This window comes from Mustela nigripes, chromosome 1 (genome assembly GCF_022355385.1).
Source record: "Mustela nigripes isolate SB6536 chromosome 1, MUSNIG.SB6536, whole genome shotgun sequence".
Classification (NCBI taxonomy): Eukaryota; Metazoa; Chordata; class Mammalia; order Carnivora; family Mustelidae; genus Mustela; species Mustela nigripes.
In genome coordinates this window covers 262,527,207-262,552,279 of record NC_081557.1, presented here as the reverse complement: position 1 = coordinate 262,552,279, position 25,073 = coordinate 262,527,207, and the positions used below count along the sequence as shown (strand labels likewise).

The 25,073-nt window shown below is 41.8% G+C and overlaps 1 protein-coding gene across 1 annotated transcript in view; it reads left to right on the top strand.

Moving 5' to 3' along the window:
* The first annotated feature begins 6,333 nt into the window (after window positions 1-6,333).
* Window positions 6,334-25,073, top strand: part of BTC (betacellulin) — a 43,265-nt gene continuing 24,525 nt past the window's right edge. The window contains exon 1 of the mRNA XM_059397007.1: window positions 6,334-6,750. Within this exon, the coding sequence (XP_059252990.1) occupies window positions 6,687-6,750 (64 nt within the window). The 5' untranslated portion in view covers window positions 6,334-6,686. The remainder of the gene's footprint in view (window positions 6,751-25,073) is intronic.

Below are 25,073 nucleotides of genomic sequence, written 5' to 3'. Positions count from 1 at the left end.
ATTTTAGGACAATTAAGGAGAATTCGTTTAACATGGATGGAACTAGAGCATATCATGCTTAGCAAAATAAGTCAAGCAGAGAAAGACAACTATCGTATGATCTCCCTGATATGAGGAAGTGGTGATGCAACATGGGGGCTTAAGTGGGTAGGAGAAGACTCAATGAAACAAGATGGGATTGGGAGGGAGACAAACCATAAGTGACTCTTAATCTCACAAAACAAACTGAGGGTTGCTGTGGGGAGGGGTTTTGGGAGAAGGGGGGTGGGGTTATGGACATTGGGGAGGGTATGTGCTTTGGTGAGTGCTGTGAAGTGTGTAAACCTGGTGATTCACAGACCTGTACCCCTGGGGATAAAAATATATGTTTATAAAAAATAAAAAATTAAAAAAAAATTAAACTATGACCAATGCTTTCTTATTACTTAGAATTTTAATTTTACCCTAGTTTAAAGAGATATATTAGTTTTATTTAGACATGGATTCTTAGTATACGTGTTATATTTATACATAATTATTACTATGTATATATTAGATTATGTATACATAAAAAGGAACAATTAATAAGTGAAATAAATTGGTTAATATATTTCTGAGACTTTTTTTGAAGATTATATTTATTTATTTGACAGAGATCACAAGTAGGCAGAGAGGCAGGCTGAGAGAGAAGAGAGAGGAGGAATCAGACTCCCTGATGAGCAGAGAGCCTGATGCGGGACTCCATCCCAGAATCCTGAGATCATGACCCGAGCTGAAGGCAGAGGCTTTAACCCACTGAGCCACCCAAGTGCCCCCTGAGACTTTCTCAATTCCAAGTCCTACTGTTCCTAATCACTTTCAACTTTGAAATCATTGGCATTTTTGTCTTTCCACACATTATTTTCCTTTCTGCCTTTAAAAGGGTTGGTGATGTCGTATTACTTAAAAGGATGTTTCCCTTGGTCTACAGGATTTTCTTCCAAGACTTTGAGACTATGCACAAGCCATAGCAACTTCCCCATAGCTGTGGCCTGACAACAGCACAGATCCAGGCGGAGGTAAATGATGGGAAGACATTAAAAAACTATGCAGCTTAGGACTGATAAAGTCTAAATTCATTATGATTTTTAGGGGTAAATGTTTCCATTTTAAATATGCATTTTTTTCAGTGCATGAAGTTAAATGAGAAATGTTCACAGTATTTCATGCTTGTGTCTAACTTTATATTGTCAAAGCAGGGATGCCTGGGTGGCTCAGTGGGTTAAAGCCTCTGCCTTCGGCTCAGGTCCTGATCCCAGGGTTCTATGATCAGGGAGCCTACTTCCCCACTTCCCCCTCTCTCTACCTGCCTCTCTGCCAACTTGTGATCTCTGTCTACCAAATAAATAAATAAAATCTTAAAAAAAAAAAAAATATATATATATATATATATATATATATATATATATATAGTCAAAGCATTTCCATACATGTCATCTGATTAAGATTTCAGCCTAGAACCAAGGTTAGCAAGAGTATCATTTTCTCTGATGGTAAATAATGTCTTACAAAACAACAAATTAATGTGATATGGATTCACACATGTATTCTTTCATTAGAAGAGACAATAAAGGGCACCTGGGTGGCTCAGTGGGTTAAGCCACTGCCTTCAGCTCAGGTCATGATCTCAGGGTCCTGGGATCGAGCCCCGCATCAGGCTCTCTGCTCAGCAGGGAGCCTGCTTCCTCCTCTCTCTCTCTCTGCCTGCCTTTCTGCCTGCTTGTGATCTCTGTCTGTCAAATTAAATAAATAAAATCTTAAAAAAAAAAGAAGAGACAATAAAAAATTTCAATATACCAGGAGCAGAAGACAAAAATGACAGAATATTCTGCAGGCATGAAATATTTCCTGCTAAGTCACTTGTGAGTATTCTTTTAAAGACTTTTTTATTTATTTGGGAAAGAGAGAGAGGGACACCATGGGTGGGGGAAAGGGTAGAGGGAGAGAGAGAGAAGCTGGCCCCCCACTGAGCATGGAGCTAGACATAACATGAGTCTCCATCCTGGGACTATGAGAAATATAAAAGCAATTCAAAGCCATCATTAAAAGAACACACACGGTTATCTCTGAAAAAACTTAAACTCCAAGGATTAGGAAGTTAGGACATAACTGAGTTGTTTGTAGGAATCAGAAGAGTCACTAAATTATATTGAGGTTAATAACAAATATCCTGATGTTTCACCTTAAAATGAAGGAAAAGTGAGAAACATTCTTGGTATAAGGATAAATATCACCTTCTGTACTAAACCACCCCTTGAAAATACCATTCTGCTTCCATGAAAGATCTTTTAAAAGAATTATTTCAGACGTAAGTCCCCTCTCCTTCCCCGTTTCGCTGCTTCTGACTCCTTACTCTCTCCTGTTACTTTCCTAAGGGGTTGGAGGGAGGAGAGGGACTAAGCATCTAAAGCCTGGAAGATTCGTATTCTACTGACTTTTTTATAAGCTCATTGAAGATTAATTTGTTCGACTTAAAAGATTAATTTATTTTTCTGGACTTTGGAAAACTAGAGAGTTCATTTATGTAAACCTTCAAAACAGTACTTTCTGTTTACTGGTTAATAAATATCACACCCTGGGTTATATGTCATCTTGGTCTCTCCGTAGAGTTGAAAGAGAGAGGAGGGATGAAAAGGAGGGAGAAGCAGGTCAGAAGAGTCTAAGGGAGTATGGAGAGGCAGAGAGTGCCCAGAGCCCCTCAACTTTAGGTTCAGTGTTTCTCTCCCAGCAGGGCTTTTCTGGGTGCTGTGTCCTTCCGTCCACTACAACTCTTAGTGCGAGAGTGATAGTGAAGGAAACCAGTTCCTACTTTCTATGTATCTATAAATAGGTTTAATAGTAATATGACAGCTATTTGCACTGAATAATTTCTAATATGTGAGATTTTTGCCTTACAGAGATATATCTTTGCGAACCATAAACACTGCAAATCAGTACCATCACATTTTATCGATGAGGACACTGGGCTCAGACAGATGAGTCATTTGTGACCACGCGTCTGGTGACCCAGCCCCAATCTGAACAGAATAAACAGAGTCCCAAGCCAGTTGTACATAATATTCCACCTCTGTTGTCTTACCTGGAGGAGTGGCTGGGACCACGGAGGAAGGGGTGAAGCCATGATAGCAGGTTTATGGGGTTGGGATATCCAGGCCCTTGCCATATTAGAGCATTAAAATTATGCCACATAGGTGTTTGCCTACTTAGCCTTACACAAAGCCAACACAAAAGCCCAGATTTTTTAAAAAAAATCAGAAGTTATCTTTTTGGCGTAGATGTGAATATGGGTAAAGGAAACAATCACTATGATGAACTAAAACTCTAGGTATAATATCGCAGAGAAGATTATAGCTTAGATCATTGGATTTGTATTCAGCTGCCACTGAAAAAATATGGCAAGTCAAACAGATTGAGGCATATATATTAAACACAAAAAGGATCCTTTGGAAAGGTGGGTGGGGGGTGGATGAATTAAGTGATAGGGTTTGAGGGTACGCTCGTCACGATGGGCCCAGGGTGGTGTATGGAAGTGTCTCATCACTCTGCCGTACGCCTGAGACTAATAGAAGCCTGTCTGTTCTCGACACTGCAATAAAAATAACAAACTTAATTTAAAAAAGGATCCCTGAGAGACTGAAGAAGAAGGTATAATAAAACAGACAAGGCGGGGGGGGACCAAAACCAAAAACAATAATCCTCTCCTCCCAGAAAAACTAGTGTAAAATGAAATCACCCGAATACAGCTTTCAGGAAGTGATTTTTCACTGGTTTTCCTTAGAGATGAGCTCAGGGACTTCAAGTGGAATATTTGAAAGCTCTCTACATACATCGTGCTTTTAATTTTTAATAATCTACAATGCAAAATATTATCATTATTCCAAAATATTATTTTTAAAACTTTTTAAAAAAGATTTTTTATTTATCAGACGGGGATCACAAGTAGGCAGAGAGGCAGGCAGAGAGAGAGGAGGAAGCAGGCTCTCCATGGAACAGAGAGCCTGATGCGGGGCTTGATCCCAGGACCCGGAGACCATAACCTGAGCCGAAGGGAGAGGCTTTAACCCACTGAGCCACTCCAGTGCCCCAAAATATTATGTTTTAAAGAGCTTTTCACCCTTCCTGTCTCTTTTCATTCACTCACTCTTAGGGAATTAGAGAATGTTAATGACCACTAGGAAGTCTTCTTGTGCTACTGAGTGCCTTAAAGCAACAGGTTGGAGAATGCAAGCTGACCTAGAATGAATACATTCTGAAATTTTCTTTTCTGCCACATGCGTGTCTGCTTATGTGTTGTGTCCCAGAAATAACCACAAGCTTACATTGTCCTGTCCAGAGGCGGGGAGGTGTGTTCCAGCTGGAGGCCGCTTTCTGTGGGAGGAGATGCATGTTACAAAGACCTTCCAAAGGAATCCACTCAAGCTTCATACCAGATTAGGGAGGGCTGGTTTTACCTGCCTAAAGCTGGCACACAGAACACGCCCTCAAGAAATCCCTTGTCTGGGGAGAGTGGGGATGCCAGTCCTCCCTTGTGACTTTGGTGCAGTTTTGACCCACTCTTTCCTTAGTAACAGCTCAGCTTAAAATCTAAAGCCTTGAGACACACCCCAGTTCCCTGAATGAGGCCACAGAAAGGTCAGATTCTCCCAAAGTTTGTAATTGGATCAAAGATTTACCTTCCTCCATGAGTGAATGAATTGAGAGAGAGTGAGGGAGATGAGGAAGAGGAGGAGGAAGAGGAAAGGGGTAGGAAGGAAGGAAGGAAGGATAAAGGAAGTGGCTTGACCTTGAGATTCCAGTGCCAGGAAATTGGGAAGCCATATTCTCCAGAATACATATTTTATTTCTGGCATTAAATAAAGCCCTTAGGAAAGGCTATTAATTTAATCTCTATATTAAATTACACTGGTTCATACTCTAGTGGCCTGAAAAAGTTAATTTACCATTTGAATGGCATAAACGATGAACACTTACATCACATCCGGGCACTTTACGATACCCAACAAACATTTAGACTCATTTATTTATTTATTGTCTAAGTGTGCTTTATTTTTTATTAGTATCTATGGAAAAAGAAGACAGTGATGTTCTGTTGCGGAGAGCAGGACAGCTCCTTGATAGGGTACCATCGCAGAGAGAAAGATGCTTTAGCATGGGGCACTGGAGGGAGGAGAGAATATCAGAAAAGGGAGAGGAGGGGAGATGATGTCAGACCCCTTGCCTTCTCTGCCCCTGCCGTTTTTATTTGGACTGTAGTGACCTTCTATCCCACAGCCTTAGATTTCTCTGAACCCCGTGCCTACCATATCAATGTTTTATGAGCTGTCATGTGAGGGCTAGAACGGGATTCGGGAAATTAACAGCTGATTTTTATTCTCCTGGATGTATCAGTTGCCTGGGGCACTAAAATAATATGAATTGGTTTTGAAATGAAATGTCACTTGTGGAAGAAAAGGGCATCATAATTTGTTTAGTTTAAACAATGGAGAGGAAGGGACAGACATTTGAACTGCATTTCATATGTTAATGAATGTTTATTGGACTTTTGGATACTATATAAACACAAGTCTGGACTGGGGGGGGGCGTGATCACACAGTGATCTTGCAAGAGGGATATGGACCAGCATGAAAACAGGTGGTCCATATTCTAAACAACTAAATAACCTTTAGTTATTTTAGAGGCATATATATTAATTACATAAGGTAACATTGGATGTTGCTTCCCATCTTTGAAAGCTGTGAGGGTGCCCTTGTGTTCCAGAAAATGCTTGGTGCAGAGCCCTTGGATGCCCCTCTCCATGAAGAGGGGGTGAGAAGAAGGAGGGAGAGTGCTTGGCAAGCCACAGGCAAAACGCATTCTCCCTATTTTTATAGAACCAATGCAGTACGTGAATTTTTGAAATAAAGGAGAATGCAGTGAATCAAGGAGTAAATGGATACATAAGAAAACAAATGAAATTGTTAACGTAGCTCTTGGGGAGCTAAACTCCCAGATATGCAACAAATGATGTAGGTAAAGGAAAGGCTTGTAAGTTGTCAAAGCCCTAAGGTTAATCACACTGTGTTGGCTCCGGTCCCTCGGAGACACCAACAGCTGGTTGAAATGAGGGAAGCTAGAATTCAGAGCACGCGTGGGGCTTGAGGCTCCCCCAGCGCCCTGCAGGAGCTTAGAGGAGCTTAGAGCCCGAAGCACCGCCCGCAGGCCCGGCCCCTAACCGCCCTCGGGGGTATTCCCTCCGCTACCGAAGTACCTGGCTCGGTCCCCAAAGGGGAGGGAAGCGGAGAGTCAGGTGCGACCCAGCAGGGGGAGCGGGTGAGCTGGCCCGAGGGCAGCTCGAGCACGTCCCTGAGTGTGGGTGTGGGTGTGGGGCAACTTGGGTGGGAGCAGCGTGGAGGCTACCCCGACCGAGTCCCGCGCCTCGAGGCTGGGGTGTGTGCAGGCAGAGCGAGGATAAATAGGAGGCTCCCTCCGCCCGGGCTGCACTCCCGGAGCCGCCCGCGCCCCGGGTGTTGCCTGCCCAGGCCCGGGTGCCCGGCCGAGAAGTAGTTTCGTTTCCGGCTGGCCGGAGACAGTAGTTTCCAGGCCCGCCCTCGGGCGCCCGCGGCCGGGCAAGGGGCGCAGGACGAGGGGGACTCGTCCAGGGGCTGCCCGGCCCCGCAGCGTGGGGTTGATGGACCGGGCCGCCCCGGGCAGCGGCGCCGGCTCCCTGCCACTGCTCCTGGCCCTCGCCCTGGGTAAGTGGAGCGCCGGACGCCGCAGCCCCCGCAGGAAAGTCGGCGGCGGAGTGGCAGGGGGCGGGAGCCTGCGCCGCGCGCACGTCTGGGCCCCCAGGGCGCGCTGGGCGCTGTCGGAGCCCAGGCGCAGCTCTCTGACCGCTGGGCGGGCGCGAGGTGCAGGTTTCGGCTCTTGGCACCCAGGGCTGCACCTGTTGGGGCTGCCCGAGGGCGGGCGGGATCCCGCGGCTCGGCTGCGGGCGCAGGTGCCCGCGAGTGACGGGGTGGCAGGGGAGCCTGGACGGAGAAGGACCGCTGGGGGAGGCAGAAGAGAGGGAACAGGTGGCTGAAGATGGGGCCCGCGACTGCCGAGGACGGTGGAGAGCAATCGGCGGGCGTGTGTGGGCCTTGGGTGTGCGAGAGATAGGGGGGCGACTCTTAGAGGGGCAGGAATGGATTAAGACCCCCGGCCCTTGTCAGGACAGTGGGGAGGAGCCGGAGGAGAGTGGAAGACAGCTCCTGCGACCTCAGTCCCGGGCTGCTGAGAGGGAAAGGGACATGGCCTGTTTCACGGAGCGCGCTGGCTAAGCCATGCGGAGATGTTCCACTTGGAACTTCTTCTTTCCTATTTTAGGATGACATGGGGGAGAGAAAACTTTCCTTCACTGAGAAAAAGTACACTTGGGCTGTTCGGTTCGGGAGCTCTGGGTGCGGCCCGGCCCGAGGGCGGAGTGGGGGGCTGGAGGAGCAGGACCCCTGGACCCGCTCGAGGCTCGCCGCGCTTCCTCCGAGGCGGTGTTGGCAGAGCGCGCGGGACCGCAGGTGCGGGGACAGTTCTTGCCGCTGGATGTGGGAAGGGACCAAGGAAGGCACGCAGGTGGGCACATCCTACTACATCAAGACATCCCTTCTACACCATGATCATTTTGAGGCAGGTAGGGGAAGGGAGAAGCAATATTTTGTAGTTTTAGGTGAGCTGAGGGTAGGGGCACCTGGGCTTGAGGGGTTGATGTGGGAGCGGGGAGGGGGGGGGTCTCCGCAGCTTTAAGTGTCTCCAAGATATCACCTCTACCTTCAAGCCTGGGAACGACTGGATTTCTCCCGTGGTGGGGAAAGAGGTGAAAACTTTGCGGACACTTTCATCTGGCTTTGGGCCTTGCAGTAGGAGAGGTGGCTAAAATGTGTCATGACCTTGGCTGGAAGTGGATCTGACTTCGCGCCATGATTACGGGGAAGGGACTGATTTGAAGGAACCCAGCGGAGAAAGAAGGGAGTGACAACTAGTAGGTAGGGGCATCACGTGGAGTCCGACAAAGAGCCATAGGTAGAGAGCGTTGGGTCCAGAGACAGTGCTGATGCTCTGGGCTGCATTACTGGGAGGAAGCAGCTGTTTTCTTCCTCCACCTGGTCTGGATTTTCCAACAGAGTATTGATTGAAAATCTGCTCTAGTCAGCAAGATGTTAGCGCATATGGGGATAGGGCTGGGAAGAGGGCTCAAGAGATTCCTAGACATGAGGCCTGCCTGAAGGATATTATGCTGAGGTCCCCCCTGGGTGGCTCAGTTGGTTAAGCCCCTGCTTTGGTTCAGGTCATGATCTCGGGGGTCCTGAGGTCAGGATCCCTGTGTCAGGATCCCTGTGTCAGGACCCCTGCTCAGCGGGGAGTCTGCTTCTGCCTCTCCCCTCCACTCCTGCTCTATCTCTCTAGCCCAAATGAATAATATCTTTAAAAAAAAGGAAAAAGATGTTATTCTGAATGTGGGAATGCAAGACTAACCAATATGAAACAGTAAGAGCAACATTCATAAAAGCAGACAGAGAAGGACTAGCTCACCGGGGAGAATGGAGCAGCGGGAGAAGTTGCGTGAAGGACATGAGTGGGTGCCTTGACACTTGGGTAGGATTTGAAATAGGCAGGAGAGGCCAAAGATACAGGGTGCAGTGGGGGCGAGGGACGGAGCTGGGGGCCAGAGGACCTGGTTGTCTCAGATATAATCCATGGACTAAGAATAATTAAGGCCTAGATAAGGGCACTGTGGCAGCAGAAATGTCGTGGTAGAAGTGATGATTCCAGGTTGATAGATATCCTCTCCCTTTTACTATCACGTAATGCTTTATGTTTTTCTCAAACCTTGTCACAAGGCAGAAAGGAAAAGACAAAACAAAATTCCAACCCAGTTCCGTGGCACACTCACGGTAACCTGATTGGGCAACTGCCCTGTTGAATGTTTGGCTTAGGGAACTGAATTCAGTCTCCAGATCCCCTAAGAGCCCCACTGCAGGCAAAATCCCGAAGGTTGTAATCTGTTGGCATCAGTGGTCCCATAAAGTGGTTCTATTTCTCTCACACGCGCTTGACTTTTCAGTCTCATTCCTGAGTTAAATCACATGTTAAATGTTAGTTACTTTTTGAAGAAAATGTGAGCAATGTACTGTATGATGCACTAATGTGTGCGTGTGTGTGTGTTTGTGTGTGTGGCAGGGGAGGGGTTCAGTGGGAGAAGGGAGTGCCTTGAGATCAGGCATGGAGCAGACATGAGACCTGGTTCCAGCTCTGCCGATCTGTGACTGAGATGTCCAATTTCTGAACAGTGTTTCTCTCATTTGTAAAATGAGGGAGCTGCTTTAGATGGCCCAAGGCCCTCAGCAACTTGACATTGTACTCATCTTTAACTAACATTTCCACTGGGAAGTTCAACAGAAATTTTTGAGCACTTTGTAACTTTCATTTACTTTGTAATGGGATCTTTGTTTCATGCAGAATTTATCATAATAGAGAGAACCATGGATGCTTATTTCTTTGAGAAATATGGTAACGACGCAATAACTTTGGGGCCCCTGGGTGGCTCAGCTGGTTAGGCATCCAACTCTGGATTTCAGCTCAGGTCATGATCTCATTGTTGTGAGATCTAGCCCAGCTTCCTGTTCTGGGCTCAGCAGGGAATCTGCTTGAGATTTTCTCTCCCTTGCCTGTCTGCCCCTCTCCCAGGTCCTGCACACTTGCCTGTTCTCTCTCTCTCTCTTTCTCTTTAGGGGCACCTGGGAGGCTCAGTCAGCTAAGCATCTGCCTTCCGCTCAGGTCATGATCCTGGGGTCCTGGATCCAGCCCAGCATCAGGTTCTCTGCTCAGCAGGGAGTCTGCTTCTCCCTCTGTCTCTGCTTCTACCCTCTGCTCCTGCTCTCTCTAATGAATAAATAAAATCTTAAACAAATAAAATAAGCAAATAAATCTTTAAAAAAAGCAATAACTTTGCTTAAAGTATCTTTTTTTTCTATCTCAAAGAAATCAGAGTATCTTTTTTGATTCTGTATTAAATTTCTCCTTAGTTTTAAGGGCGCCTGGGTGGCTCAGTGGGTTAAACCGTTGCCTCCGGCTCAGGTCATGATCTCAGGGTCCTGGGATCGAGTCCCGCCTCGGCTCTCTGCTCAGCAGGGAGCCTGCTTCCTCCTCTCTCTCTGCCTGCCTCTCTGTCTACTTGTGATTTCTCTCTGTCAAATAAATAAATAAAATCTTAAAAAAAAAATCTCCTTAGTTTTAAGACTAAAAATATATTCCCCTCCTCATTAAAATTGAAAACATTAATATTTGTGGGTCGGTTTAAGTTCTGCCTGAGAATATGAGTGTGATCATACTACGGATCCAGCTTCCAAGTCACCAAGCAGATGGGTGACAGCAAGTAAAATTCCCATTGTACAAATGAAGTCACTGAAACCCCAAAAGCTGAACGATTTTAGGCTTTGCCTCTCCAGTTATACTTCTGGCTTAGAAGAACATTAGGAGTGTTTTTTCCTTTTTCAAAATCCCAGGTTTTGCACTTAAGCAGCTGTTACAAATTGATTTTTGCTTTTTCTCCATTCTCAGTCATTGTGTGGAAATTCCCAAATAATCCTGGAAGATCCCACCACTTGCAAGCATGCCTTGTTACACCCAGCTGAAGGTGCCCCTGCGGATGCTTTGGGCTGCCCATGTCTGTGCTGAAGTCAAAGGCCCTGAGGACAGACAGTCCCCATGTCTGTCTCAGGGTCTCTGCAGACACTGCTCACCCCAGTGCCTGGGTGCCCGTGAGTCCTCAGAGAGCCCAGTGCAAGAACCTCATCTTGTTTTTTTTCCACCCTTTTATTGTAGTCGGCTCATGCTGGGACACAGACATGAATGTCATGAGGAGGACAGTTGGGGGGACAGTCAGAGGGGACAGGCAACACGCTCTACTTTTAATCAACTCTATGAACAATGGACCATACTTGTAAACTCTCCATTAGGATTAGCAACTTCCAGGAGGGTCCAGACAAGCCAGGGTCCAGGCTGCATGCAGTTAAGCCTAAGCCATGATCTTGAAACCCTTCCAAAATGACCATGACGGATCCCTGGATCCCCAAAGAATCTGTGAGTGGGTGGGGGGAGCAGTTGGGGTCACGAGAGCACCGAAGTAAAATCTAAGAAGAAAGCGATCTGATTAAAATGGATATGCTTTGTAATGCTATTATTAGCTAGTCTTCCCAGACGTATTTTTATCTTAAGGAAGAAAATTTGGTAGCTTAAATGAATCTATAATTGTTAAATTTAAAGAAATGAGAGGTTTTTTTTTTTTTTAATGGTTGGAGAGGGTGTATTTAATCTTAATTCAGTTCACTTAGGCAATAACCTACTTTAATTATCAGTGAGGTAAATTCCAATAGCCATGGAGTACTTTTCTTCATTCTTTATTTATTTTTTTTTTTTGAGGATATGTAGTATGTTATTTACTTGACTGGGAGAGTAAAGGCATGGATTCCAAAATGGTGATGAAAAGTGTAACCGAGCTATAGCAATGTTTGTGTTCAGCCTTTTTTTAGTTTAAAAGTGCCTGAGTTGATAGTATAACAGGATGGGTTATTAATTTAGTATTTCCCTCACTGCAAAGGCTTGGATTTATTCATTCATTTAGCCTTATTTAGTTTTTTGACTGGGGGATGCACAAAGAGTGCCTGGCACATAGTAGGACCTCAAAAGCTGTTAGTTGACTGACTGAATGTAAATTTTTGACAGTATCCAGTCATTAAAAAAACAGCAGATTGGATAAAGAAAACAGTTCTGTTTCTTGCTGGCAAAACATGCACACAATTCAGAGATGTAGAGAGATCTGCTTCTTCATCTTTTTTCACTTGGGACTTGCTTCCAGTAATGCTAGAGATCCTTTCATCAAAGGACTTTCGTTTTGCAAGTAGTAAGTTTACTTCTGTTTCTTATGTTCTGTATGGGGGATTTGGAGTGCTCCTTGTCTCTCAGTGTTTGCTTCAAGGGCACATCTCCTCAGTCAGAATAGGGGCTTTAAAATAAATGCTTAATGGGTGCAGAAAGGGCATTCTCCAACAGGTCGTTAAAAAATGACCTTTGAATTCTGTAAAGTGTGAGGTAATTTGCTGACTTGTTTGGCTATAAGTTTTTCTTTCTCTTTGTTTTTTTAGCCATTCTTCTTTCTTTTTTTAAAATTTAAATGTAATTAACTAAAATATAAATATATTATTAGTTTCAGAGATAGAGGCCAGTGATTCATCCATCTTATATAATACTCAGTGCTCATCACATCACATGCCCTCCTTAATGATGATTATAACTTTTTCTATTACACACGTTTCATTAGCTGGGAGTAACCAAGTTGCTTTGTTCATGGTTTCTATTCAGTATTAAATGGAATCAAACCTATGGTGGATGCTATAGAAGTTGAGACAGGTTGGCTGTCGAGGCTGACTGCAGTCTGACATGTTAATGTTGAGAAATCCCTAACTAATCTAACATTATATGTAAATATTTCATAGTCATCGATGGTCTGGATTTCTTGGTGGTCCCCTGCCCTGTGGTGAGTCACATGGTCCAGGTCTTTCCAGAGCAGGAGAAGACAGCTTCCTTCTGCTTCTTACTCCAGGAAGCCTAGTACAACTACCAAAAAATTGTCATCATTCTTCAGAGCTGAATGAGGCAGTTGTAGGAGATGGAGACTTGACTTTTTCATGACCACCTCCCCACCGGGATGTCATTCTGAGTTTCTGAAACTTGATTGGTCCCATCTCCTAGGGTGACTGACACAAGAGATTGCTGATGACACAAGCAGATGCCTGCTTGACCTTTCCTATGGAATCTCAACATAACCTTTACATTTGGGGGACCTTTACAGTTGAAAAAAGCATTTTAATATCATCTTCTCATTGATCTTTACACCCAAAATCATAAGAGAGCAGTTCTGTCGTATGCATGCCAGGCACTGTTCTAAGAGCCTGATAACTCATTGTATCCATATAACACTGTCCATAGAACACTCAGGTTACACATTATTATCATTCCCACTTATTAGGAGAATAGGAAACACAAAGGCATTCAATAACTTGTCTAAGGTTCTCGCTTTGTGAGCATGAGCTCTGAAGATGAGGCCATAAAGCCTGGAACATAGTAGATAAATACTTGTTGTTGAATGAGGTAGACAAGAGGAGACGGGTCACTGACGTGCAGTGCAATGACATATCATGGCACTGAAGAGTGACCCACTTCTTCTGACTTATTGAAAAAAGCACTGAAGTTCATCCTAGCTATTCCTACCAGCTTTGCTTTCCCCGATGCTGACCTATATATCTGTGGCATCCCCAGCTCTGGATGCTGTAGGTTCTTGGATTCCTGGTTCTTCATCCCAGCCAGGAAACCTGCTTTCTTATATCCTAGGCACAGGCTATCCCAACCAATAGTGAACAGTTGGTGAGATGATGTTCTTGACTGATGATGGCTAAACAGCATATCCTGAAGTGGTATGATGCTGTGGTCAAGAGTGTAGACTCTGAGCTAGGCTATGTCTATTCATGACCTCTTGGTGCTGTGACTGAGTAACTCCTTGATGGTGGGCAAATCTCTTAAACCCCTTTGGCCTCAGTCTCTTCATCTATAAAAGCCCATAGAAATAGAACCAAGGCTATTGTATGGACTAGCTTAGTTACTTACAGCACAAAGCACTTAAAATGTTCCTGGAACATGGTGAGTTCTGGATAAACATGAGCTATTATAATAGATAACAGGAAAGTACAGAAGAAATCACTAATTATAATCAGCATATTTTTTAGACTGTGGATATTTTGTTTCTGGGTACTTTCTTATTATAACCAGGGTCTATTAATTGATAGAAAAACTTTCTCTTGCCTTTATTTCTCAAATTCCTGCTCCCACTAGTTGTGAAAGAGGAAATAGATACAAATTCTCAAAAGAGTTCTATTTGACTGGTTTTGTTAGAAAGGAACAAATGTAAAAAATAATTCTGCAAAAGCAAAATGAATATCTGCTTTCTAAAAGTGTCTCTATAGATTCCTCCTCATCTGCCAATTTTGATCCTAGTTTTATGCAGTGAAAAGCTCTATAGCATTTGCCTGGCATTGACACCCAAGACCAACATCTTAAGGTTGGACCAGACACAAAAGTCAGCTTGCACTAGCAGAGAAAAATAAAATACTTAGGTTATAATTTTAATGTTTTAGGTAATCTTATCAAAATGGGGTTATCTCATTTATTTGAGTTAAATAAATAATTATCTAATTCAAAAGAAATAAGTCTGTCACTGTGGAAAAATGAATGATAACACACTGTCAAAATTTGTTTCTAAAAATCAGAAAAATGGAAAAATAAACAGAAATTGTTTCTTATGACAAAATAATTTTTTTCAGATTATAAAGAGTAGACAGCCATGCATAAAGGTTGTTGTTTCACAATATTATAGCATCGAGAAAGTTATTTAATCATTGAATACTGTAGCATCGAGAAAGTTATTTAATCATTGAATACTGTAGCATCGAGAAAGTTATTTAATCTCCTTGTGCTGTGTCATCTTATCTAGAGAATGGTATCAATGATAATAATGCCTATCTTTGGTGACACAAGATTGTTTTGAGGATGAAATGAGATAATTCAGGAAAAGATTTTAGCAGAATAATTGGCTAATAAATGTTCAATGTGTTATTAATATTCTCACTTTCATAACTATGTAGATAATTAAAATTATCTCATAGGTATTGACTAAAAAGGTGAAACAGAATGATTGCATTCCTTACACCAGTTGGAGTGTTGGTGTTTTTGTGCTTTGAGCAAAGGAAATTGCTGTAATATTCACCACTGGAAGCAAACGGAAAAAGGTAGGAATTTGCTCCCTCATAACCATGCTTTCAATAATGCCTTTAACTGCTTCGTTAGAATATAAGTACCATGACGGCAGAAATTTTTGCCTGGTTTATTTACAGCTGTATTCCCAGGGCCTAGAACAGTGCTCCTACATGATAAGTGCTCACTAAATATTTGTCCAATAAATGAATCTCAGTGCATGTAGCATAAGCGTCCTCCTAGACCAGTAGCTTCTCATGGTCAGTCACAAAGATCATGATGTAAACTTTGCATACAGGCACACACACACACACACACACACACACACACACACACACCAGCTTCCATAGTCAAATCAAAGAACCCTCATATTTCCCAATAACTCTTTATATTCCATCTTTAATGTCTGAATTTGTAAAAAAAATGACTTATTTTAGGCAGTTCTTCACTTAGATGGTAGCTATGCCTGGTTTTACTGAGTAGGTTGACTTGAGAGAATGAGATTTGTTCATGAAATTTTGGTATTGACTGCCACCACCAGCAAAACATGAACTTATCCAAACACAAGACTCCTTCTCCCATGGCATAGTGTTGGGGGTGGGCTGTTGGTAAATAGTCTTTATTTCTAAAACAAATAACAATAAGGAAGACATATCTAAAATTGTTTGCTATTTTACAGTTTGTCTAATACTATTATAAAAGTGTGTCTAATACTGTGTTTAGCATTAAGGAGAATTGTCTAAGTATGTCATTGTCTTTCCAAAAAGAATTTGCATTATATTGGGCAAAATGTTTATCAGAAATGAAACATTGTATAGTAGTTGAATACCTAACAGTTTAAATTTCATAGTGAAAACTAACTATGACCTCAGAAGGAGAAGTTATGGGCTGGAGTGATTAGGGAAAAAAAATCAGGGAAATAAGGACTTGAGTTAGTTTTTCTAACTAACAATGGAGAAAACAATGGGAGAAAGATTAGAAGGTGGACAAGTTAATAATGACCTTTCCTTTGTGTGTGTGTCAGAGAGTGAGCAGACCCACATGCCTAGAATAAAGAGTTAATTTTGTGTGGTATCGAGGGGAATACTGACTGGGTCAGGACCTGGTTTCCAGAATGAGAACATTAGTCAGGATCCTGAATTCTTGATGCAATGTCATCTTCTCAGGATTTCCTAGGAATTAGAGCCAGGATATTTTCTAATTTAGATAAATCCATGCATTTAGTTATAGGTAAAGACTTTACTTTAAAAAGTTATATGGTCTACCTGTGGAGTTGTTCGATTACTGGGGAAATATCCAGATTCCATTTTACTGTGTGCCCTGTAGCTTGGTGAAGAGCTGGCCTCACCTTTGCTTAGGGGTGATCTTGCTAGAAGCTGACCCCAGTGGTTTGCTTCATGGCTTCTAACCATGTGCTGCTAGGCTTCCCAAGGCTGGGGGTGGCTCATGATCACGAGGTAGCTCCAGGCCCGTTTAGAGCACCAATTGCATTTGGAGAAAGAGACTAATCAAGAGAATTAACTCCTGGCCACAGAGAAAAACAGATGGGAACAAATTCAATGAGCTTTATTTTCAGTGACTCCCCCTTCTCCTCCACCAGCCCCTTCCAATGACAGCTCCATTCGTTAACCTCGAAGACGTCATTTTATCCCTAACTCATGTCAGAAGGCCTCCTTCTCGGGAGTGTAATCATAATGGATAATGGGCAGCTATTGTAGCATTTTCAATAGGGAATGAATACAGGGGACGCAGTGGCTTGTTTTGTTTTGTTTTGTTTTCTTTAGAGAGAGCAGGGGTGAGAGCTTGGACGCATAGAGGAAGGAGAGAAAATTATAAGCAGGCTCCATACCCAGCACAGAACCTGACAGGGGCTCCATCTCACAACCCTGAGATCATGACCTGAGGCAAAATCAAGAGTCCAACACTTAACTGACTAAGACATCCTGGTGCCCCAAGGAAAGCACTGGTTTTTAAGATAGGTTTTCACGTGCAGATGAGGACAGACAAATGAGAGCAAGTAAAAAGAAAGCTGCTGTTCTAGGCTAGGAAGTAGCCTAAAAGGTTTGGACCAGGCCATAAAAAGAAAAGAATAAATCCAATAAATGCTTCTAAGTGAGATTTTTGGGGGGTCTAAAAACAAGTCATGTGTAGGTAAGAAAGGGGAAAGAGGAATTAAAACTGTCTCCAAGACTCTTAACCTGAGAGAGAAAAAGAATTTATGCTGCCGTATGTAAAAGAAAGCTGCTTTTTTTTTTTTTTTTAAATTTTGGCTGTAATATAAAATGCTTTTGAGATATCCAAATGTCTTTTGAGCATTTGGAAATATGGAGGTTGACTTCAACTCAGACAGTAGACCCCAAATCTGATTGCTATCCCAAGAAATGTAAAAAGTACAAATTATCAGGCCTCTCCCCAGACCTACTGAAGTCTGGTTGAGATGTCCCCATCAATCTAAATTTTTAAAGGCCTTCCAAGAGAAAAAGCCAATTTTCCTTTCAGAGTAATTGCAAATAATATATATTGATATTCCCCCATATAGAAGGTCCTTTTGGGTGTAGGCTGGTTTCCAAAGGGAAAAGAAATGGTAACTTTACAGTTTAAAAATCTGGCACACACTACCTTAACGAAGTGGCCAAGGTCAAAGTCACCAATGATGTCATGCACCCCCCCTGTAGTGTGATGAGGGGAACACTTCCCTTCAGTAGAGTTTGCTCCTAAAACCCATAAACCCAGTCCAAACATTATAAAAATATCAGGCAAACCCAAAATTGAAGGACATTCTATAAGACACCTGACCAGACACTTCAAATTTGTCAATGATATCATTAAAACAAACAAACAACAACAACAAAAACAAAAAATGCCAACACAGAAAGACTGGGAACCCATCACAGACCAGAGGAGACTAGAAATCCTGACCCAGGGAAAGCACTTTAATGGGAATTTGTGGAGTTAGAATAAAGTCTTGAATTTAAGTCAACAGTAATGTGCCAATATTGGTTCTTTGTTTTGATCGTGCCACGGTAATGTACAATGGAGGCATTAGAGGAAAAAAAAAGAGGGTGAGGAGGGTACAGGAATGCTTTGTATTTTGCAGCTGTTCTATAAATCTAAAATTATCACAAAATAAAAAGTTTGGCCCAAAAAAAGCCCTACAGGAGGTCCTAATGGCTAGTCTGTTTGGACAATCACCTGGTTAGAAAATAGGGCTGAAAATAGAAAGTAGTCATTTAGCTGATTGTAATTTCAGAATCTACCACAGTGCCTAGTGATAAATTCTAAGTAAATATTTATTTAAATGCTCAGACCATGGGTGTTTTGTGACATAAAATGGCATTATGGAAAAGAATACAAAGGCAAAATCATAGGGATAGAAAGTAGGACGGTGGTTGCCAGGAGGTGGGAGAGGAGGGAATGAGGAGTTACTGTTTAGTGGATATAGTGTTTCAGTTTTTCAAGATGAAAAGTTCTAGAGCTGGATGGTGTGATGATTGTACAATGGTATGAATGTGCTTAATACTACTGAACAGAGCATTTAAAGATAGTGAAGATAGGAAATTTTGTGTCATGAGTGTTTTACCACAATGAAAACATTTGAAAAAAAATAGAAATCTGAAAGTAGAGTATTGGTGGCACCCAAATATGTGGTGTGGGAGTTGGAAAAAGAGCTGGAAGAGTTGAGTAAAGAGGGAAGGACGAGTCAGGAAGCTGAGAATAGGGGTGGATTTTAGGTGGAAGATTTGGGAAGGGCAACCATATCAAATACTGCTGAAGGAGGGAGCTGAGGCTCAGGAAGAGGCCACTGGTGGGTGAATTACAGGAAATCAATGGTGTTCTTAAAAAGCCAGTGATAAGACATTGGTGGTAACTGAAGAAGACACACACACACACACACACACACACACACACACACGACTGAGAGGATAGAAGTTGGAGTGGTGGGTAGAAAAGAGAAAATTTTGGTTTATAAGAGTCAACTTCAAGTCATTGAAAACCCTCTTTGTCTCAAAATAGGTTTCCTCTGTATAGTTCAGAGGGCACAACTTGGATTGATGAACTAAAATTCCAGGAAGGCCACTCTCACCTTAATTTTCTCCCAGGTGGAACTTTGAAAAAAATGGGATCAGCGGCTTGGGATGTGGTGAGCTTTCCATGCCTAGACAAGTTTATGGTCTGGTGGCACTTATGGAAGTTGTGTAAGGTGATTCTTGAGTTAGATAGGAGGTGTGCCAAATGACCATTGAGGGTTCTTGCGTCTCTACAAACACAGCATGATGTCATTGCCATTTGGGAAGGCTTTGGAGTTTGGAAGAACAGGGTTTCAAAGTAAGCCACTGTCAACTGACTTCTCTGGAAAGAAAATAGGCAGGACCCTTGAGAACTTGTCAACCAATGGTAAAAAATTTTGAAAAGTAATTTGAGGTTACTGTATACAGTGACCTGGTCTTCTCATGAATGAGACATCAAGGTTAACATCACCAGTGATGTCATGTGGATATAACATATTCCTCACATGATGTGATAAGAGGATATCTTGGGATTTAGTACTAATCCCATGCCCCGAGCTCAGGTTTGACCTTTTATTTTACCATTTATTAGGATAATAACTTATCAGTGAGGATTCAATTATGAATTGGGAAAAAACCCTGGCATAACTATAATTGATAAATGATACTGACAAAGGCTTCAAATGTGATTTTTGGTTATTTCAGGAGACATATTTTCAACATTGCCATCCTTTGATAGAAAGCTTCTATGAGAAAATTCTCTGATCACTTTTAGATACATGACAATTGTCCTGAAATGGAGGGCAAGAAGAGTGACTGAATATGTGATTTAGATGCGAGATGAAACTACACCCCCAAAATAAGCTACACTTCTGTTTGCGTTTGCAGGAGCCTGCCAAAGGAAATGCATCCCCTTCTCTCTCAGTGATTTCTACCCAACAGTATTCACCACTGTTAAATACTTCTTAAGTGGTTTTCTAGACTAGTCAGATTCTTTACTGGGAATCTGTCTTTTGGATGTGGCAAATGACACTTCAGAGCTTCAGCTGGAAATATGTGGTGTGACCATGTCTCCATGTGTCTTACTTTCATAGGTCACACAGGAAAATCAATTGAATCATTTCACAGTCACACCAGACACTTCAAGAAGGCCCTTGTTCTTAATACCCTCCAGAATTCTTCACTGCAGCTGGGCAGCTTGACTCAGTATCTTCAAAACACATTAGGCTCATTTCTGTGTCAACGCCTTTGACCCAGTTTTGTTCCCAACCTCTGTGAAACTTTTCCCTATGGTTTTTCCAGCTCAACACATTGCTTCTTTTTGGGATTCCAATAGTCTCCATTTTATATATACCTGACATTTAAAATATACTACCTTGTCTTTCTTTCTTTCTTTCTTTCTTTCTTTCTTTCTTTCTTTCTTTCTTTTTCTTTCTTTCCTTCCCCCCCTTTCTTTCTACTTCTGCTCTCTGCAAATCATTTTGTTGATAAAGATAATAATGGATTAATGTTAAGTTGGATTGGCTTTCCCTAGCTCATTTTAAGAGCCTAAATTCTGGGGCTTTTTCAGGTTGGGTAAGCATCTACTCTTAAGTTCTATGTTCTTTCCCTTACCATTATTAAAGTTTGATGACTGTTACCTCATGGGTCAGAGACTGTGTTATCACTAAATCCAGAGGCCAACTCCACAGTCTCTCCTCATTTTGCAATCGGATAATCCTCCCTGATAACAAATTGTTCTTTTGGTTGGTTCCTTTCTCCTCCTGTCTATGAACTATTATGGAAATTCAGTGAGCCCAGAGCTTTTCATTTAAAGTATTGTAATGTCTGACTGTCTGGAATGGTCTTATCATAAAGGAATGGGAATCAGAAAGTCAATTGACAACTGATGATTTCTAAGAAACTAGCTCTAGGTTATTATGGAATTCCCATTCAATTTAGTCATTGTTGTTACAGATTTAATAATGGTCATGGTGAGAAAAAAAAAAGAGGTTGATTTACTGGCAAAGACATTATTGCAGTGTTGACAATTTTCAGATATATGAAGTAGTTTATGTATCACAGGTGGCTAAAATACTTACCTCTCTGGGCTTTAAAAATTTAAGATTGTGGAGTACTTTTTTTTAAGGTTTTTTAAAATTTTATTTGTCAGAGAAAGAGAGAAACAGAGGGTACAGGCAGGCAAAGTGTCAGGCAGAGGCAGAGAGAGAAGCAGGCTCCCCTCTGAGCAAGGAGCCCCATGCAGGAGGATCCCAGGACCCTGGGATCATGACCTGAGCCAAAGGCAGAGGCTTAATCGACTGAGCTACCCAGGTGTCCCTGGAGTACTTTTTTTTTTTTTTTAAGATTTTATTTATTCATTTGACAGACAGAGATCACAAGTAGGCAGAGAGGCAGGCAGAGAGAGAGAGAGAGAGAGAGAAGGAAGCAGGCTCCCCCAGGAGCAAAGAGCACGATGCGGGGCTCGATCCCAGGACCCTGAGATCATGACCTGAGCTGAAGTCAGAGGTTTTAACCCATTGAGCCACCCAGGCGCCCCCCTGGAGTACTTTTATAAGTTAAAAAAGTGTTATCCATCCTTCTTAGCTTTTCTTAAACACCAAGATACTGTTTCTACCTTTTGGGATAAAATTTTACATGTGGAGAGGAAAGAGTTCATATGTTACTTTCCTGATTTTGAATGAACATAAACTATGAAGAACCCCTTATTTTTTTTCTGTCCTGACTCTACTTCCTTTCCTAGTCCTGAAAATCCAGAAGCCTATCTTAAGTTTGACAGTATGGGCAGTTTTTCAGATGATATGATTTGAGAGACCTTTGAAGGGTCCCTCCTTCTCTTAGAACATGGTTGTCCATGAGATGTCCTGATGCCTCAAATGTTCCTTGGGCCAGGCCACAAACAATATACCCCTCTGAAGAGCCCTTTGACTATTTCCTTTTTCTTTGCCCAGCTCCCTACCTATAGTGAGTTGTCCCTTGTTTTGGACATGGAAAACGCCATGTCCAGGGCACTGGTTCTGGCCTCTCATTCAGCAAAGGGCCAGAGGTTGAGGCAATTATCACCCCTTACTTGGAATTTTGTCTAGGAAATGGGTGATGAAAGTGATTGCGGCAGACGTATTTCTCCTTCATTCTTTCTGCCACAAACTACTTTAAGATGAAGAGTTTTTTGTTTGTTTGTTTGTTTAAAATGCTTTATATAGCTTCTGTATGAGTGGACATGTGGTCCGAGCAAAGTTTGGTGTCTCTTTGTGACGTACTCTGGAGCTGCATCTGCGAGATGGGTACATACATTGCATTGCTTTGCCTTCTTTGCTTCATTTCTTTTCTTTTCTTTTCTTTTTTTCTCTCCTCATTCTTGTGACTCCAGAGCTTGGACCTCCTAAATAAAGTGATAATCCCTTCATATATATCTCAGGTTCTGCTTTCTAGAAGACCCAGGTTGAAGCACTTAAGTTTAGAGTATTTGAGTTACTTAATTTCTCTCCTTGCACATCTGCTTTGAAAGCAAACGCATTTGGAAAGGAAATTATGTTTAAAAGTTATCTTCTATTTGGGGGAATGTCAAGGAAGTACAAAGATACTGGTTTATAGGAAGGCAAAACAGCAATGAAAAAAAGATGGAAAAAAAGTTAATAAGAATAGATGGAAGAGAATGCTAATGTCAAACTTCACCTCTTTTAGTTTTTGTCTCAGTCAATCACAAGCCCACAATGATAAACATCATTCCAATCCCCAATATTTTTTTCAACTGCATGTTTTTTCTTCTTTTTTCTTTTCTTTTCTTTTCTTTTTTTTTTTTTTTTTTTTGAGAGAGAGTATGAAGGAGAGAGAGAGTGAACATGAGCAGTGGGGGAGGGTCAGAAGGCACCCAAGAGAATTTTAAGCACCCTCTCAGCTGACTGGAGGCTTGATCTCATTACCCTGAGATGACGACCTGAGCTGAAATTAAGAGCCAGATGCTTAACTGACCGAGCCACCCATGAGCCCCTCCAACTGCATGTTAGATGTAATCTCTTTTCAGACTTAGAAAATGCTCTCTGTATAGTATGTATACTCAGGGTTCTGTTTCTCTTCTTGACAATGGAGATACAATGAAAAAAATCCCCCAGATCCTTATAGTTTTTATATTCCAAATGTTGATTAAAATTTTTAAACCTTTTTTAACTTTATTTTTTTAAAATTGGAGCTATGATTTACAATCCCCTTGGTTGTCAGCACCATCCAAGATCTGACTTGGTCTACTGTGTTTGTATCACTGAATCATTTAACCAACCCACTGAATCAGTAGCCCTGGCAGACATACTCAGTATGCTGAGTCACTGGCAGAACTGTCCTGAGAATACAAAGAACCATACAAGATGCCATATTTCTGTTCATCATCTGAGGCGCATTCACTTCCAATGTCTTTTAAAAACTCTGGAGAGAAGCAGCCTATAGAAAGTCCAACATGTTGTTTTGCCTCACTAAGTACATACATATAAGCACACTGTAGGAATGTGGTGTGTACATGTATATGTATATGTATATATATTTAGCTTTCATGTTTTGTTTCATAGCCATATTTTACATATGGATCAAATCACAGCATATATGTAGAAATTTGTCAATATCCATTTAGGGGAATGATAATCTACTGTTTTACCAGAGGAATTAGAATCTTTTTGCTTCAGCTCTTTCATAGCTGCTATTGGGTTGAGGACCTACCCTGTGCCAGGCATTACCAAGGTTAATAATTCATACCTTATTTTTTCTCTTTTTTAAGCATATAGCTAGATCTACCATGTAGTTTACTCAGTATGGGCCTCAGTTTAAAGATGGGGACCCTTAAGTTCAATGTTGAGTCACTTAATCATAATCGCAAAACTGGTGATTAGAATGTACAACCAGGATTCAAATCTGGTGCCATCTGACTCCCAGTTTATCTTTTTCCCATTAATCGACACTGCTTTCTTCCAAATAAACAGAATTTTAGGGATTTGACTATGAGATGTTCTCCCAATTTCTGCTTATATTCATAGATTAATAAATTCTCATTTGATTTACAGTTGGATTTTCTAACAGGGCGTGGGGTGTGGTTTAAATCCTAAAATGAGATTGGTACAATATCATAAGAAATCCCTGGATTTGGTAGATACAAATAGAAGCTAAGATATCGAAGATTCCTAAGTCATCAGAATACAGATGAATGGCTATTTTTTTGATAATGTTATATTTATTTTTAAAATAAAAAATGCCCTTGGCTGTAAAAATGGAAAATTCAGCTCAGAGATGAGGCAAATACAACCTACATAACTGTTGATGTTGGTCACATTTGATCTTTTAAATAGTTGACCCAGCTGGTGTACAACTTACCTCAGCATTTAGCAGTTAACTATGAGACAGTGGGTCATGCTCCTTGTCAGACTGGGTCTCTTTCAATGCTCATATTGTTCCCAATGACTTCATTCTCCATGCTGACTGACAGGGATAATGTTTTTAATACATTCTGTAATTTTTAATGTGAACATCTCATAAATGGAACTTTGACTCATGAAAGTAGAATTGGATTTCTTTTCCTTTTTGTCTTCAGTTTTATGAGTATGGTTGATATTTATAAACTAGCACCAGAAATACAGACTCAATTTCTCATCACTTAGCAGACACAATGAATCTAACATTATTTTGTTTTGTTTTGTTTTTATTGCTTTAATCATCTCTCAGAAATTATGCAGGTCACATGAAATAGGTTGAATGAAAGAATAAGAAAACAAAAAGATTATGAAATATTATACTGATAGGTGAAACCGAATACACATTGTAAAGGAAACTCTAAAAAGTCTAAAATCATTTTTTTAAGTAAAAAACAAAAGTGAAGCAAAACAGAGCTACAATGAAAAAGAACAAATAATCCCATCCTTACACTGCTTTCCAGTAGCACAAGAGATGTAAGAGTTTCCTTTTATTAAAAACAGACGGAAACCTCAGTATTTAATCAGACAGCCAAAAATGGCTGATGTGCTACGGGGCTGCATTACCAGAAATACAGCGCCTACAGTGTGGGGGACGAGAGCCCCAGTCTATTCCGTCTTTGCCAGAACCATGTGAAAAGGCACGTTGGTTTGACCTTACATTTAGGGGACCATGGCAAGGATTATGAGGGTCTTGATGATGACAGGTAAAATGTGGTTGAAGGAACCAGGATGCTCAGCCCGAAGAAGAGGAATCCTTTCAGAAAGTCTCGATATCTG